Raw genomic sequence first — 15,998 nt, forward strand, 5'->3', positions numbered from 1 at the left:
GAAATATGCCTTGTTTTGATTTTCAGAAGAAACTCGATTGGGAATTTCCAAATTTAAAATTTCCTAAGGTTTGGATCCACCTTCGCCTGGCTCGAGGTCGCTGACCCGATCTTTGAGGTTGGGCTAGACCGAGCATTAGCTTGGGATGGGACGCAATCAGGTAGAGCCGCCCGGGAGAGCAGGATACCTGTGTACGAATTCGATCGACTCTTCGAGTAGCTTCCAAACGAAAGTATGCAGTACATGAACAACAAGGATGCTCGATTAACAAGAAACGTAAAGTGTGAACTGAGAGAAATTAAAAGCAAGTGGTGGGTGGGTATGAAGGTAAACTCGTAGGTACGAGTGAGGGAAGTGCGACCTCGGGCTCTGGACGTCGTGGCAGAAAAACAAAGGAAGCGAACAGCGCACCTTGAGGAGGATCCTGCCCTGGCCCCTGCAGGCTGAGACTGTATGGTACCGGAACATTCCGGTAGGCCAATCCTGGCACCTGTACTTATCCTGACTTGGTCGTGTGCTGCTCTCCTCACGCCTACAGGTACGTTTGCTCAAATTTTTTCACAGTAGACGCCGTCGTATCAAAAGTTAAAATTAGTTGACAGGACTACCGTGACGGAGTCTAACTATTTGGTCTCGATAGGTTATTGATCTATCATGTTCAGAGACAGGCAATCCCGAATTTCAGCTTTCTTAAATTCTCCAGAACGTCAATCTCCTCGCTCCAGCTCAAATGTTACAAGATCTTCCTCTCGTTCTTCCATCGCTTCCAGCGATGAACGCGCGCTTTTCCATGATACTAATCGCTCCCCTGTCATCCTTGGCATCTGTGCAATGGATATCAAAGCCAGATCAAAGGCTATGAGAGAAATACTCACACGACTCGTAGAGAGAGCCCACGGCGCTATTCAAGTCAAAGTTTTCGGTGATAAGGTTATCCTTGACGAGGGTATGTTCTCTCCCTCCCGTACCTTAATACCGCCACTGCCTACTCACGCTCCTGTCAGATGTCGAAAATTGGCCCCGCTGTGATGTACTTATTTCTTTTTTTTCCACCGATTTCCCCCTAGACAAGGCCATATCTTATGTCAAACTGCGTCACCCATTCTGCATCAACGACCTTGTACCCCAAGCCTTACTATGGGATCGTCGTCTGGTCGGAGCTATTCTCGACCATTTACAGGTCCCGACACCTAAGCGACTAGAAGTTTCTCGCGACGGTGGTCCTCAAGTTGATGCAGAACTCAAAGATGCAATTTCCAAGAAGCTTGGCGTCACATTGGGTGGCTTTAGAGTGACCCCTGAGGTTTCACTTCGCCAAGATGAAAATGCCATCGTCATTGACGGTCAAGTCCTGGAGAAACCCTTCGTAGAAAAACCTGTTAGTGGTGAAGACCACAATGTTTATATTTATTTTCGTGGGGGTGGAGGGCGCCGCCTCTTTAGGAAGGTATACATCGATTTAACGGGTCTTTTACACATTCCTCGACTTATCTCTTCCGCTACTAGGTCGGTAATAAGTCAAGTGACCTTGATCCTTCATTGAATCATCCGCGGACGGACGGATCATATATCTACGAGGAGTTCATCGACGTCGATAACTCTGAGGACATCAAGGTCTACACGGTCGGCAAGGATTATTTTCACGCTGAAACTCGAAAGTCTCCTGTGGTTGATGGCGTTGTTCGTCGAAACACAGAAGGCAAGGAGATTCGGTTTGTCACTCAGTAATTTGTGACCCCGTCACTCATGGATGAATTAGGTTCATTACCCATCTGAGTGAGACGGAGAAGACGTACGCGGCGAAAATATGTCAAGCATTTGGTCAGAACGTTTGCGGCTTCGACATGCTTCGATGTGAAGGAGGCAAGAGAACTCAGATCATCGATGTCAATGGATGGAGCTTTGTCAAGGGAAATGAGGGTTATTACGGTAAGCGACGATGAGATATCATATCTAGTCGGCTTCATGTCTGATTATCGCTACTTAGACAAGGCTGCCGAGATCTTGGCTAACCTCTGCATTCACGTGTCATCCTCGCCAGAACGTCCGGTACCCTCAGCAGACACTACAACCAGGGGGCAGCCACCAACATGGATCCTCAAGGCCAACGTAACAGTCTTCCGACATGCTGACCGCACACCCAAACAGAAGTTGAAATTTAATTTTCCTATCGGTGACGTATGGACACAGCCTTTCGTTCGGCTACTCAATGGAGAGAAAGAGGAGATAATCCTTCGTGAGACATCTCAACTGAACCTCATCGCCCAAGCAGTTGAGGAGGCAAAAGCTCTGGGTGCGGGTGGCGATGACCTGGCGAAACTCACGCAGCTCAATACTGCGCTCTTCAATAAGATCAATCTTCCTGGGACTAAAGCGCAGCTAAAGCCAGTGTATTCGAAGAGACAGGCTGGACAGGCAAGGAGATTAACAAAGCTGACACTGGTCTTCAAGTGGGGCGGTGAAGTGCGTTGACTCTTGTACCATTCATGTTGATGCGAATCTCTCGCCACAGTTCACGCATTCAGCAAGATACCAATCCCGCGACCTGGGAGAGAATATGAAAAAGGATCTGACCATTATGAGTAAGTACATCAAGATAAGGAGAATGGTATAACTGACATTCGTGTTTAGATAAAGAGGCTCTTCAGAATGTCAAGGTTCGTTTGAGATTTGCCTATAGAGACAGTGGCATTCTAAATTTACAATCAAGATCTATACCTCATCCGAGCGCCGCGTGATTGCATCCGCCGAGATTTTTGCTGCAGCACTCGTCGACAACGCCTCCTCGAGTTTTTCCGCTTCTTCGTCAACTCCTAGCAGCTCCCTTTCCTCGCGCTCCTCCCAAGATGGCAGATTAAGCTCACAAGAGACAGCACCTCCGGAACTGATCATTCGTAAAGACCTTCTCGACGATTCCAATGCAGCCAAAGACTTGATGGACGACGTGAAGAAACGCCTAAAGATATTGCTGAGACCCGGTGAACCTGAGAAGCGCCCTGAGCTCACATGGCCAAAGAGCATGAAAAAGGAACCGGTCGAAGTTGTCAAGGTCCGTTAGCGCATTGCATATCCATAGGTGACTTAAATGCTCATGCTACATCATCACAGGAGGTTATCGAACTTTTGAGCTCCTTCCGGGCAATCATGCACAAGAATTTCGAGACTATGGATGTAGACACGATTCAGGAACGATGGTATGAAAATTCATCGACCTTTGGAAAGTATCAGGTTTATGAATATCTGTAGGTGTTGCGATGATGAACCTTGGTTGTTCAGAGAACGCTGGGACAAACTGTTTGAGGATTTCTGCGATGTCGAACAAAAGAAGTTTGACCCCTCTCGTGTAAGTACTTTGTCATGTGCACTCACCTGGTGACTGATCCATGTTGATCTTGCAGGTCTCTGAGCTTTATGACACCATCAAGTATTGCGCACTGCACCACCGAACGTTCCTGTTCTCCATCTTCGATCAAAACGCTGGCCACGGCCAGGATCCGAGCCAGACCCAAGACCGCAAGTTGCATGAACTCTACGGGCGTGCTAAAGCCCTGTTTGATCTAGTGGCGCCTCAGGAATACGGCATTGAGGCTGATGAAAAGTGTGACTTGACAAACCATGACTCGTTTGTATGAAGTTGAACTTTGTACAGGGAGCAGATTGGCGTTCTAACTTCATTACCACTACTTCGGAAAGTCGTAGAAGACCTCGAGGCTGCGCGAAACAATGGCGCCAGTTCCTTGACCCTTTATTTCACCAAAGAAAGCCATATTCATACGCTTGTCAATCTCGTGCTGCATTCCGGCCTACCAATTGCGAATAGGCGGATACCCGAGTTAGACTATTGTGTAAGTTCGGTTCATATCTGAGCATGGAAGTATGCTGATAAAGGACTCTTTGTAGTCCCATATCACGTAGGTCAATTCTTTGTATCCATTTGTCGACTAACTTCCCTGACCGCCGTTTGCCGACTTACTTCCCCCTAGATTTGAACTCTACGAACGCAATTTTGGACGCGGGAATTCTGATAAGGAATATTCGATTAGACTCTCCCTTAGTGAAGGTGCTCACTCGTCGAACGTCCTGGACTCCACCTTGGATGCACGTCATTCTTTAAATGTACAGCCTCGAAGGTGGCAAATTTCAGATCATTAAATTTGCCCCATGGAGCTAATGACTCTTTGTAGAAAATTGACTCAACACCTGCCATATAGTCTCGTGATCGAGAAACTTTCTAAGCATTTCGGTAAAATGACCGAGGTACGTTTCAATTAGTGTACTGGAACGCATCTCACATGCAAGTGACACTAGCAGGACGATGACACGGGAACCGATACTCCATTTGAGGCAAATAAATTCCGGGGACATTTCCCTAGTATCAACGATACTAATAGCAGCAGCGACGATAGATGAATACCCCGTTGTCACTTCGAGTTATAGACTCCGGGGTGGCGTCCGAATCATGATAAATACAACTATCCCGAATAATCGCGCCTTAATGCGACTATATTATTAGATCCCCGTAGTAACTTTGCGTATGATAGGTGTGTAGATGAGTATACCATACTTCAAATAGTAGTTCGTGATGTACCATGAATGCTCATTTTGAATCTTCTGTATGAACGGAAAGGGCTCCGAGCACTTGGTCAACTTCGTTTGATTTCAAAGGGATGAACCGTAACGAGTGGTTCTTCTTTGAACCTGAAGTGTCATAGAGAGCACTGGGAGATTGAGAGAGCTCTGCGGATTGCTTTGCTAATGTCGCGAAAGACGTTCGATTGTCGCGATAGCTGCCTGCAACGTGAATACTATTGTCTAGAGTGGCGAGGCTTGTTGTCACTTACAGCCTACAAAGCTATCAGCGGAAACATTCATTTTCAGGACGTTTGTAACTCACTTGAAAGCTTCTTTGTTTAAGACATCTTCCTCGTGAAGCTTGTCTAGAGTGGGCTCCTTGAACGTGCTCTTCATAAAATGCAGAATATGATGTATCTGATGTTCTTTGGGTCTGAACACGCGCATTAGCTCCTAGTCGACCTATGGCAGAAGGTCACGAACCTCCATGGTCGGAACCGAGGTGCAAGACTGTAACCTCCAGTCCGGGGGTCGACGAGGGGATGGAAAATGTCCGTCAAGAACCGTACTGTCGGTGGTCGTTCAGGATAGTCGTTGGGAAATGTTACGGTGAACTTCAGCACAGAATCCTGGTAGTATCCTGACAATAATATGAAACCGGACGGCGCACCAGTAAGTATTGAGAATGCTGACCTTTGTGCACAAAGAGAACGGCATCCCACACTAGGGTGCTCTCCACAGAAGGAGTAATGTACATGCCAGTTGGACAGTGATTGATGTTTCTCAGCGATGCATACTGGAAGTTGAGAGTGGCGCGAGTCGCTGGACTTGTGATGGATCCTTCGGGGTGTACTAAGTCTGCAGTTTGGACGATCTTTGTTGAAGTACTCCTGCCTTTGGCAAGACCAAGGTCAATTGTGGTGGAAGAAACGAGACTAGCGCTCGGCATGTTCATGTGTCGACGGGTCAAGAAAGGCGATCTGCTTTCACTGTACGGTCTGAGTTAGAGATAACTTGAACGTTCTTAATTCTAATCAACAACAAAGCTCATGCAGCGAGAGCAGGTCGGAGCACAGTGAGCACCAGTGCAATACTGGGTATATCAACGACGCTCAATTGAGAGACAACCTGATGACGGTAACTTTAAGCTAAGTACTACCACTGGGCTCTGCTCACGGTTGTTCACTAGGGTCGCTGTCCCACATATGCGAGACGGAGACCCTAGTATACAATCCGACGCCTGAGCCGAGGCAAGCTCGACTTCAGGATTGAAATCATCTATGGTAACCACCTTTGTACCTTGGTCCACTGCTCCCCCGTCCATGTCCCCGGTCTCGGTCTCTGTCTCTGTCTCTGTCTCTGTCCCTATCCCACTCTCGCGAATCTCGTCGCTGCCGCTCTCGGTCACGGCCTGGGTCTCTACGAGAATACTCACCATCCAGGTCTCTAGTATTATGTGACGCTCCACGTATGCGGTAGGACTCTGGTTCCTTTGATGGACCGTGGTGGTCACCGTTCCCCCGTCGAGAACCGCGGTGAGGGTTATCTCCTAACCGGTCAAGAAGACTTTTGCGAGGTGAATCTGATGGAGGTGGCATGAACTGGCGCCCGACGTCCTTCATCGAATTGCCAAATTTTAGGGCTTTTCTACCATTTGACGCAGGTTTGTCATTCCCGCGGTTCTTCATGTTACGGGGATTATTGAACCAGTCCCCTGTGTCATCATCTTCTTGATCTCTGAACCTCTTTGCCATCTTCTCCTTGTCTTTGTTTTTCCCTTGTTTTCCAACATTTGCAGGTGCATCCATACCCCAGTCATCGGGCAAGGTAGGTCTGTCTTCTTCATTCTGCAACTCTCGCGGTCCACGGGGAATGCGAACAGGCTCTGATGTCGGGTCATAGAATGGTCCAGACATAATATTGTGCAAGCTGAAAGCTGATGGTTCCGCGGGTATGTCAAAGACAAAAGCGACTTCATCGCAATCCTATGAGACTCTGTCAGAAGACGAGTCGGGACTGGCAAGAATACATACGTCTCCCAGGTGTCCTGGATTTCCACAATTATAACAATACAGCTCCGATGCAATGTATCCCTCGCTTCCTTTTCCAAATCCAAGTTGCTTTTTTTCCTCCCTGGTCTGCATGATTTTCACGCGATCCTCATCTGCAACGTACTGGTATATTCTCCACAGCGTAGGACATTCCTTGTCGGAAGTTGGGAAATGAACGACAAAACATTGAAAATTGAATTACTATCTTACATTCATCTTGTGAGCTTTCGATGAGCATCGGTCGCAACAATCAACCATATCTGCTGCGAGCCTTGAATGCGAGAAACGATTTGGGCAGGTCTGAAATCCATAAGACTGGATGTAAGACAGATTACAAAAAATTTCACCTTATTGATATGACCTTTCATCCCACAAGTGTAGCAAGTCTTGCTAATAGGACAGCTCCGCGTTGAATGTTCGTCACGAGCACCACAAGTCAAACACTTCATAGCAAAATTAGCAACATCAGACTGAGGCATCCAAAAAAAACTGACCACTTGAATCGGACATTCATACGTCTTATGCTCGCCTTCTGCACCGCAATTCTTGCATACAAAACGTGATGGTTTGGCGTGAGCAGCTTCCTCAACTTCCGTATCGAAGTATCGAACGAGCCCGGGTGCCTACGGAAGACATGAGCGACTTATCGTGATCATAATCACTGCTGACTGCACCTTCCTATCTTCATAGTCGAGATATTCGATGTAATCTTCCTCCTCAGAATCGACAGGTAGTTGGGGAACGATTTCAACTGGCACTGCACCATCCTCGCCAGTGCTCAAGATAGATACATGAGAGGGTAGTAGAAGTCGGTCTGCCGCGCTTTTGGAGCTCTCTGGTTGGGAATTCGAACTTTGGGTAGGCTCTGTAACCACGGGAGCAGGGGTGGCGTCAAAGAAGAACAGTTCCTGGTCAGAAAATGTTGGAACTGGCGAGCTTGCAGATGCTGATCGCCTTCGAGAAATAGTTTCAGCATGAGAATCTGCAGTACTTCGACGCTCGAGAGACCGATTTCTCGAGCTGGTAACACCATCGCATGTAGGGCCTTTGGACTTTGTCCGGTTTCGTGGCTTTCGCTTTGACTTTTGCGAGGGAGGATCTTTCTGGTTGAGAGAGGCCGTAGGTATTTCTCCGTCGGATAATATCTCGATAGGATCTGATGGTGGGGAAAAAACCGTTAGGTCTATGATTTCAGGCATTATAATGGCGGATAACCACAGTGGCAAGGCCTTGCATAAAAAGGTGTAAAAGATGTGTTGCACCTTCCCGTTAAACTAACTTAAAGGCTGGCGGGCCGCAATTGCACCCGCCTAAAAGGCAAGCCACTTCAAACCTTGCTGCTGCAGCAGTTCAACGTTCAACTCCGAACGTAGCAAAGCCTCCTCTGCATTCTGGGACTACACTACATAACTTTCACTTGATAAGGACGGAGAATACGATTGCAGCTGTTCTGCCAATCGCGTCTACAGTGTTGTACGGTATACTTACCGGGACTTGCAGTCTTGTTTCCTTACACATCCAGATAGAAATCGTTGTATTTAAGGCGGTGCATGTTGAATACAGGTATGGCTTGTAGTGCTATTGCTACAGGTTGTTGAAACTGAAGGGATAATGATAGTGTTGCGAGATTGTGCAAATGATGCGTCCACGATAAAACTAAAGGCAGCATGGTGGTGTCTTAATGACTATAATCATATCTTTGAATGACCGTCAATATTATAGTCAGGGATTAATTGCAACAGACCACACCCACTTCTTGTAGAACGTCTCAGAGTCTGAAGGGACGGTCTGAAGTTTTATATATCAATCAAGTTGTTGCTCAATGAGTGGAATTAAAACAAACCTCATTTCTCGCACCACGACCTTTCCGCCCCTGTTTCTCAAGTCCTCGGCGGTATTCACGGTCCTCTCTAAGCCACTGCAGAGCAGTGTTGTATAATGTGGGGGTCTGACTCAGAGGACCGTTGGTAAAGCCTGATGGCCATGCAGTGGGTTCTGTGGCGAAGGAACCGAAGCGCATGTGGGCGACGTGAGTAGGGAATGAATTGAGTCCGTCAAAAATATGCGTTGCGTCTGTGTGAATATTTGATTAATGCTGAAGAAGTAAAGAACTTCCGACTCACAAATAATGGTAGCTCCACGGGCGATACTGTCGTTTCGGAGGAACGTAAGTAATTCATCACGAACCATGACATCAAGGTCAACAGTCACCTGCACGCGCGTCGCTCAGACAACGTCATGGATATGGCATGAAAGAACGTACTTCATCTAAGAGAAGAACATCCCATGGTGCCATGAGGCCCATGCAAAGTTGGACGCGGCGACGTTCTCCATCGGAAATTGTATGCATATGCCAGTCTAAGTCCACATCTAGAATGTCTAGAAGTTTGTTTCTCCTTTCCTTGTATCTATATCCTCCCACGGAGTCCAAGAAGGTGGATACCACGATATCACTCCGGACTACTGGATTCATTGCCCTGGAGAACAATACAATTGGACCTTGGATGATGAATTACGGTTGTAATGAGTAGAAAAGTACCGACCACTCCGTGCCGAGGAAGGTCACGCCGGCCGGGGAATCTCTGAAGACATCTAGGCCTTTGATACGTATCTCAGCATCATTTACCAGTCTTTTACCCGCCAAAATCTGCAATAGGGTAGATTTTCCGGCTGGGTAAGAGATCAGTAAGGCGGCAAGGGCCGCAAGCTACCACTTACCTCCATTGGCGCCAACCAAGATTGTTCTGGACCCAGGCCGAAGATGAAAAGTGATGTTATCCAAGGAAGGGGGCTCATTAGGAACATGACGGTAAGTCAGACGCTCGACTGTGATAGCGCACTCAGCGAGACTAGACATTATGATTCCTAATCTGAGTGGGAGGGAGTGATAAGCAACAAAACGGAAACAATTACTAAATAGTAGAGTTAGATAATTAAATAATTAAATAAAGTAAATAATTTTTTGGTACTTCGAGGAGCATGAACGTTGAACTCTACCTGTACAACACAGTTCGTAGCAGCACTCACAGGTAAATATTATGAGCTGCAATGCTCGTTACAACGGCCTGAGCGTTGTTGGTTACCCATAAAAGTAAGCTTGTGCTAATAAAAGATTACGGTAATGATCACTTGTAATAGGCAAGTCATGAGTACACTCATCTGTGTTCCTGGTCGCTGTCAAGCACCAAATCGTGGGAAGACGCCTGTCACTAGGCTCGCCTTTGGAGTTTCAACTTGGCTAGCGCAGGCCATCCTTCTCCATCCTTCCACCATCGTTGCTTGTAGCGAGCAGCTGTGGCAGGAATTTAATAGACCCAATTATCAAAACAAAACTCGGTTTAAAATTTCATCGAATCACACTCATTTAAATTTACTGTTTTTCTTTTCTGCAGTCTGCAGATCATGTTCTTAGATACCAGACAATGTGTCACTTGCCCTACAGCTCCCCCATCTTGCACTTGCTCGGCCGATCAGAGCTGCATCCAGATAACTAGGTCTGTTCATTTCAATCAGTAAATATGTTTATATTTGACGTCATTCCAGAACTTGCAATGCCTGCCCAACATCTACTTGTCAGGCAAAGACCACTGCTACTTCTAGTAACAATGGGGGTGTCAGCTCAGGTGCACTTGCAGGTGCAGTCATTGCCATCGTTCTGGTCCTTGTAGGAGCTTTGGTACTCTATTTCTGGTACCGTCGTCGTGCTAGTTCCCGTAAGGCCCTAGAGCAGGCACAGGAAACCAAAGACGAAGCCCCCGCCCCTGCAGAAGCAGTTCTCAATCGCCCAGATCCCACTGAAAAGCCGCAGCCACCGATGCCTTCCGACCCCAATACTGTTAGAGTGTTCGTTTCATCATCAGACAGCGTCATCGACCTCGATCCGCAGTCCCGGGGTCCATCCGCGACCGGCACTGCCTCTCTCAACGTTCCTACTACTCAACCTAATCCCTTTGACGATGGTAACTCTATACAGACCACGTCAACGGGTACAAATGGCACAAACGTCATCCCTATTGCCCTGGTATCCCCCGGCTCTGCGTCAGCTGATTCTGTGACACCTTCATGGCCTTCAGGATCTGCCGCAACCTCATCTCCTGTCCGGCCCGCTCGGGCACCCGACCTGTCCTTGAATGACAATGCTTCTGCAGTGTCTGACCAATCTTTGCGTACTCCAAATCCGTGTTACGCACAGAGTCAGCGCTCAGGATCGTCGAGGATGTCATACATGTCAAACGCAAGTTATTCTAGCGACTTCCTCAATGAAGCACCGATGATTATCACGCAAGGCCAAGGTGTTCGGCAGGTTGTGGGAGTCGTTAAAGCAGAAGTCATTCAGACCTCTGGTCCATCCACACCAGTATCATCACATTTATCCGTGAACAGTATTCCGTCTGTTGTTTCTCGCCCTTCGATTCGTTCACCCCTTGCAGCCAGCTCTTTTGGCCCTGCTGATGCCTTGGATGAGACAGAGGAAGAACATAATACATCGCAGCGCACCGACCCGTTCGGGGATCATCACGAATTCGAAGTCCATGGTGACATCTCAAATCAACCGCGCCCAGTGTCGGAAGTTTCTCTCCAATTACCCCGTCTCCCATGGTCCACTAATAATGGAGAGAGTCGTCCATCCAGCATCAGCACTCAGGCCGGGTCTATCATAGATATTAGCAGTGCTACGCGTGTCAATGTTGGACTACTGTGCCCAAAGAACCCCGACAAGTCGCCCAGGACAACCATGGGTAGACTGGTATCACCGGCCTCGGCGCAGACTTCCAGCCAGCCAGCATCCCTTGAGGAACAGCAGCAATTAGCTTTGGCACATGCACACGCACAAGCCCGCGCCCAGGGCTTGGATCGCAAGCGAATCTCAGGCTGCTCGGTTGTTTCTGCCACCTCAACGCGGGCAGATTCTATTCTCGAGTCATTCCCTTTCGTCCCTCCTTCGCCCATTTCATCACTTCCTGTCCGTTCTCCGCCGCGTTCTCCTCTGCACCAACGGTTCTCTGCTACACAGTCACAGCCCCCAGTCTTTGAGGCAGCACCTCTTTCACCATCCCCTGCACAGGTGCAGGATACCACTCCTTCAGACATACCAGAATCCGCAGAGACCCAACTGCCCCCGTTAGACCCCCCTCCCAGCCGCCGGACCTTGGGACTGTCCACAGTTTCTCAGGTTTCCACGGCATCATCTGGTCTCGGACCATTCCCATTCCAGATTGATTCTGGAAGTCATGACGGTAGCACACCACCATCTGCTTTTCAAGGACGTCAAAGAGCCAGCTTGGACACGCTTGCATTGATGAGCGATTTGTCTTCATATCCTCTTAGCTACGACCGGGATGAACGAGAAAGCTTTTCTCGACAAATTACTAAGGGTTGAAGAGCCAAGATCTGTGTGCTCTCAATGTGGACGCCATGCTTCTGGACCGCTTCGACCAGCTGGCCTGACGGGGTTGTGTTAGGGTTGTGTACATGAACTGTTGTATTCTGGGCTTCTTCCTCCTATACTTGGTATGGGCTTTACTGCTCTCGGTTTTTTGGAAGGTTTTATCTAGGTAGTGCTCACAATTTTACTTGCTAAGTTCTGCTTCTTCGCTGAATGATTTTCTTTTTACGAAGGAGTTTTATTCTTCGGTCTGCGTTGGTCATTTATTTATACATTTTTATGTTTTAGCTGCAATATTGGCTAATCCCGTCTTGTGACAAAAATGTCACATTGCAATATCATCACACCTTTGAACTCGATACAATAAAGCAGCGCTGAACAGTAAAGGTGTATCTATCACCGTGACCGTAACGGTATACATAACAGTCTCCTGTAGCCGCCATGGATAGAGAGGTCCGACAACTGGTGGAGATGGTAAGACCTGACTCCGCGATTCCAGCCCAGTGGCATATTAACCGGCTGGTAGGGAGCGTCAGAGGCACAAGCTCAGGCTGCTCTTCGTCGGTACAAAGATGTAATGCAAGCAGCCGAGCGGATCTTCGAAGGCGAATTTGCCGACGTAGAAGAGACGGATGAAGATGTTAGTATGGAGTCTGCTGCCCTAGTAGCGCCCATCACTCCATCACGAACGCCCCGTAGTGCTGTATGTAACTCATTGCTATTCGGGAAAACGGTCTTCATCAGTTTCGATTAGACACCGGACGAGGATGGAGAAGGGGAAGACGACAATGACGTAGACATGGACGATGACGATGACGGGGGTGAGTAGTTTCCTGGATAGTTCCCTCTGATACATCAATCGCCTTCTAGCGGACGACTATGTCGACTATGACTCTGATTACGATGAGAAGGCCAAACCTGTGGTCGAAGCCGATCCATACGCTGGCGAGTACATTTTTGTGTTTTGTTCTTCTGGTGTTTTTGATGGTTTTGAAGGTGTCTTCTTCTCGAAGGATCGTCGCGAAGAAGTTATCGAAGTTGAAGAGGAACCTGAGACAGCCTTCATACCAGACACCAACGAGCAGGTGAAGATTATGACTCAGGGTCAGTGGATGAAGGGTTGTCCAGAGGGCGGCGAACAGGGTTTCTTGTTCGGTCTCTACAACGAACTAAGCGGCGGTGACTGCATTTGCCCCCAATCATGTGGATATAGGATCCAGAGATCCAAGAGTAACTTCTTCGCTATTTTTGTGTGTAAAGCTGTTTCCCCTAGAAAGCTGAGAGCTGATTTGCATGCAGCCAGATTTCTTGCTGTATACCCGACATCTTCGCCGTGTCGTAAAGCGCACTTGTTCTTCATGCAAAGCGGATTTTTGTTTCGCGTGTGGAGAACCTATCAACACTGGAAGCAATCGTGACACTTCCTCTTCGGGTGATGATAATCTATTCCATTGTTCCAATCTGCAAGGCGTTATATTGGGCATCGGGCTCGCTATGTTGGAATCCACATTCTCTGAGCAGCGTCAACAAACCTCCGAAGAGAGTTCTCAGAAATCAAAAACGAACAAGAGACGGAAGACGGATTTGCACTCTTCTTCGTCTACTCCGAAAGGGGACGATGACGAAGATGATAGCTATTATATGTCTTTGCCAGTGGGGAAGAAGTCGAAAGGAGGCGTTGGTTATGCTGGAGATGTGAAGGAAGATGTGAGTTTTCATGTGAACATCATCAGTAATCATTTTCTGAGAAGACGCAAGACTTCTGGCCAATTAGAAGCTCAGGCCACCCAGCGTCTCAAAGATGAGAAGATCGGTACGATACTTTCCCAAATCCGCGAATATCTTCCGTCTCTGCGCCGAGAAGGAGGTGCACGAACCAGCGACTACATGGTTCACCCTACGGCTCTTGCGCATCTCCGCAGGCGCTTTAACTATCTCTGCACCACTCTACTCAGGAATGATTCCCTCTCAGACATGTCAGATCGTTCTGTGCTGTACTTTGAGTTATTTGAATGGCTCGAGGTAGCGCATCATCACATCATACATTCAACCGCACTGATTGATACCTCACTACAGACTATATCCAACCATGAAGCATTGGCAAGTATGATGGCGATGCCGATCATGGTGGTTTCCTCTGTCAAATCTGTCGCACCCAAGAAAGTAGCCAAGGGTAAGGCACCCATACGTGAACGAACCATCATCTATGAAGGTAGTGCTGGCCCCCGAGAACTCTTGGAAGCAATTGTCATCCAAGCGCAAGCTGCTATCAAAGGATTGGAAGGCATTAAAACACCTGACCCAGAGGTGCTTGAGATGACGGAGGAGCAGAAACGCATGACATCGTCCGCAAAGGGCAAAGAGAGGGAATTGACCCCTTCTTTGTCTGATGAAAACCAGAGGCTACTCTTGTTTTGTCAACGGATCTTGGCGACAGCAAGTGCCATCGATCGCTCACTGCGCGAGACCAAGGGCGACGCATTTGTTGACCGATTACACGCTGCACTGCCAAAGATCTCATCGGAACCATTCGACCATTCATCAATTACTCTCGCTACGACAGATGAGGCACGGAAAAAGGCTTACGTCGACTGGGCTACTCAAGTTCGATTCGAATATTGTGACCTTACTGTTCCAAAAGAAGAAGACAAGAAAGGGGCGGTAGAAGAGAGCTTGCCCCATTACAAGTTCTATTATAATAGCGAGGCCCGAATGCTTGCCACCTCGGACATCCCTAAGCGTTCTCTAGCTATCGCAAAAGAGGTTTTGTGGGGTTTCTTTTGCCAAGGTTTCTTTTGACTTAGTCGATCACGCAGCTCGCCGTTTTGACGACGAATCTACCTGTTGCATGGGATTCCTCGGTCTTCTTGAGAGTTGACGAGAATCGGGTAGACATCATCAAGGCGCTCATCATAGGTCCAGAAGGAACTCCGTCAGTACCTGTTTTCCGCTCTCTTGAGCTTCTCTTACTTTTCTTTCCTAGGTATCAAGATGGCTGGTGGGTCATTCACAAAATAAATTTCTCCTGCTCAGAGTTTCTGCAGTTTCTTGTTTGATATTTTCCTTGGGCCGAATTATAACCAAGCTCCTCCGAGCGTCAAATACATGACGGTGAGTGACTGCTTTGGTTCGAGTATTTATGTATCTGAGCTTCCTTGGTAGACCAACGGCGGAAAGTATCGGTTCAACCCTAATCTCTACGCAGTGAGTGCAAAGACACAGGAAGTGATTCGTTCTCATCATATTTCAGGATGGCAAAGTCTGCCTATCTCTTCTCGGCACATGGTCTGGACCAGGGTGGGTCTCTGGAAAGTCAACATTGCTACAAGTTTGCGCTCCCCTACTGTCTCCCATTATTCGTGCTTACACCCTACAGGTCCTTATATCAATTCAGTCCATGATCCTTTGTGAGGAACCCTATCTCAACGAGCCTGGATGGGCAAACGACGGTGGTACTCCGCAGTCGAGGCAATGTGAGTGGCCAAACTCGATGATAAGTGTTTTCCCTGACATTGTCGTCAGACTCTTCCAACGTGCGGAGGATGGTCGTTAAGACTGCGGTAAGAGCTGTGTATGATCGTCCGTTGTCGTTTCTTATCTTTGATATTGCAGATGCTCGGCAACCTTAAGAACCCTCCAGAGCCCTTCGGCGACGTGATCCGTACGCACTACCGCCTCAAATCGCAGGCCATCATCACGCAGTTGGACAAATGGCTCATACTGGATGACGGTAAAGCAACTATTGGCGACTCATTTTCCACAAGGCAGGATTCTGGCGGCAGCTCTAATGGCTTTAAGAAGGATGTCGAGGAGATGCAGCAGTTGCTTAGACAGTTGCAGGATGACATGTTCAAAGTCGACAAGTGAGGACCGATGCGAAGCATACCCAGCATGGCAGGACCAGAAGTGAACCCCATACGTGTATTTAGGTGACTAATCGCTATATGCCATTCGTCGACTTGTGTCAATTCATCAAGCTCAATTGAAAT

The 15,998-nt window shown here is 47.9% G+C and overlaps 6 protein-coding genes across 6 annotated transcripts; 3 read left to right on the forward strand and 3 right to left on the reverse strand.

Annotated features, from left to right (window-relative positions):
- Positions 1 to 831: 831 nt before the first annotated feature.
- On the forward strand, positions 832 to 4,410 carry HD556DRAFT_1224591 (histidine phosphatase superfamily-domain-containing protein; the record flags this gene model as incomplete). Its single annotated transcript, XM_041296962.1, has 16 exons — positions 832 to 946; positions 1,005 to 1,447; positions 1,507 to 1,712; positions 1,760 to 1,929; positions 1,988 to 2,463; positions 2,513 to 2,582; positions 2,632 to 2,657; positions 2,711 to 3,049; positions 3,109 to 3,194; positions 3,247 to 3,343; positions 3,399 to 3,598; positions 3,650 to 3,845; positions 3,901 to 3,911; positions 3,984 to 4,130; positions 4,185 to 4,257; positions 4,312 to 4,410. The coding sequence occupies 16 exons, from the start codon at positions 832 to 834 to the stop codon at positions 4,408 to 4,410; spliced, it is 2,754 nt and encodes a 917-aa protein (XP_041167301.1).
- A 187-nt stretch (positions 4,411 to 4,597) lies between these two features.
- On the reverse strand, positions 4,598 to 5,521 carry HD556DRAFT_1436770 (UBC-like protein; the record flags this gene model as incomplete). Its single annotated transcript, XM_041305605.1, has 4 exons — positions 4,598 to 4,826; positions 4,895 to 5,005; positions 5,056 to 5,212; positions 5,266 to 5,521. The coding sequence occupies 4 exons, from the start codon at positions 5,519 to 5,521 to the stop codon at positions 4,598 to 4,600; spliced, it is 753 nt and encodes a 250-aa protein (XP_041167302.1).
- Positions 5,522 to 5,846: 325 nt separating this feature from the next.
- HD556DRAFT_1428849 (uncharacterized protein) lies at positions 5,847 to 7,822 on the reverse strand (the record flags this gene model as incomplete). The annotated part of the gene is made up of 6 exons (XM_041304757.1): positions 5,847 to 6,557; positions 6,606 to 6,776; positions 6,834 to 6,923; positions 6,971 to 7,066; positions 7,118 to 7,246; positions 7,298 to 7,822. The coding sequence occupies 6 exons, from the start codon at positions 7,820 to 7,822 to the stop codon at positions 5,847 to 5,849; spliced, it is 1,722 nt and encodes a 573-aa protein (XP_041167303.1).
- Positions 7,823 to 8,301: 479 nt separating this feature from the next.
- Positions 8,302 to 9,480, reverse strand: HD556DRAFT_1428850 (P-loop containing nucleoside triphosphate hydrolase protein; the record flags this gene model as incomplete). The annotated part of the gene is made up of 7 exons (XM_041304758.1): positions 8,302 to 8,320; positions 8,377 to 8,411; positions 8,467 to 8,696; positions 8,747 to 8,834; positions 8,887 to 9,100; positions 9,167 to 9,293; positions 9,342 to 9,480. 7 exons carry the CDS (start codon positions 9,478 to 9,480, stop codon positions 8,302 to 8,304), a joined length of 852 nt encoding a protein of 283 aa, XP_041167304.1.
- A 614-nt stretch (positions 9,481 to 10,094) lies between these two features.
- Positions 10,095 to 12,368, forward strand: HD556DRAFT_1324454 (uncharacterized protein). Its single transcript, XM_041301477.1, has one exon. It carries the CDS (start codon positions 10,438 to 10,440, stop codon positions 12,001 to 12,003), a length of 1,566 nt encoding a protein of 521 aa, XP_041167305.1. The 5' UTR covers positions 10,095 to 10,437; the 3' UTR covers positions 12,004 to 12,368.
- HD556DRAFT_1324472 (uncharacterized protein) lies at positions 12,349 to 15,939 on the forward strand. Its single transcript, XM_041301478.1, has 16 exons — positions 12,349 to 12,483; positions 12,536 to 12,712; positions 12,764 to 12,830; positions 12,880 to 12,954; positions 13,006 to 13,259; positions 13,309 to 13,716; positions 13,768 to 14,031; positions 14,086 to 14,772; positions 14,826 to 14,941; positions 14,993 to 15,007; positions 15,054 to 15,120; positions 15,172 to 15,213; positions 15,260 to 15,337; positions 15,386 to 15,482; positions 15,532 to 15,569; positions 15,622 to 15,939. The coding sequence occupies exons 1-16, from the start codon at positions 12,451 to 12,453 to the stop codon at positions 15,874 to 15,876; spliced, it is 2,673 nt and encodes an 890-aa protein (XP_041167306.1). The 5' UTR covers positions 12,349 to 12,450; the 3' UTR covers positions 15,877 to 15,939.
- The last annotated feature ends 59 nt before the right edge of the window (positions 15,940 to 15,998 follow it).

This window comes from Suillus plorans (assembly GCF_016647745.1).
Source record: "Suillus plorans strain S12 chromosome Unknown HD556scaffold_2, whole genome shotgun sequence".
NCBI lineage: Eukaryota > Fungi > Basidiomycota > Agaricomycetes > Boletales > Suillaceae > Suillus > Suillus plorans.

Excerpts from the sequence above, each read along its gene's own strand:
- HD556DRAFT_1324454 (XM_041301477.1), top strand. The coding sequence starts at position 10,438 with ATGCCTTCCGACCCCAATACTGTTAGAGTGTTCGTTTCATCATCAGAC.
- HD556DRAFT_1324472 (XM_041301478.1), top strand. The coding sequence starts at position 12,451 with ATGGATAGAGAGGTCCGACAACTGGTGGAGATG. Across the intron at positions 13,717-13,767 it reads CTGGAGATGTGAAGGAAGAT|ACTTCTGGCCAATTAGAAGC; the intron begins GTGAGTTTTCAT and ends AGAAGACGCAAG. Across the intron at positions 15,121-15,171 it reads CGAGCGTCAAATACATGACG|ACCAACGGCGGAAAGTATCG; the intron begins GTGAGTGACTGC and ends CTTCCTTGGTAG.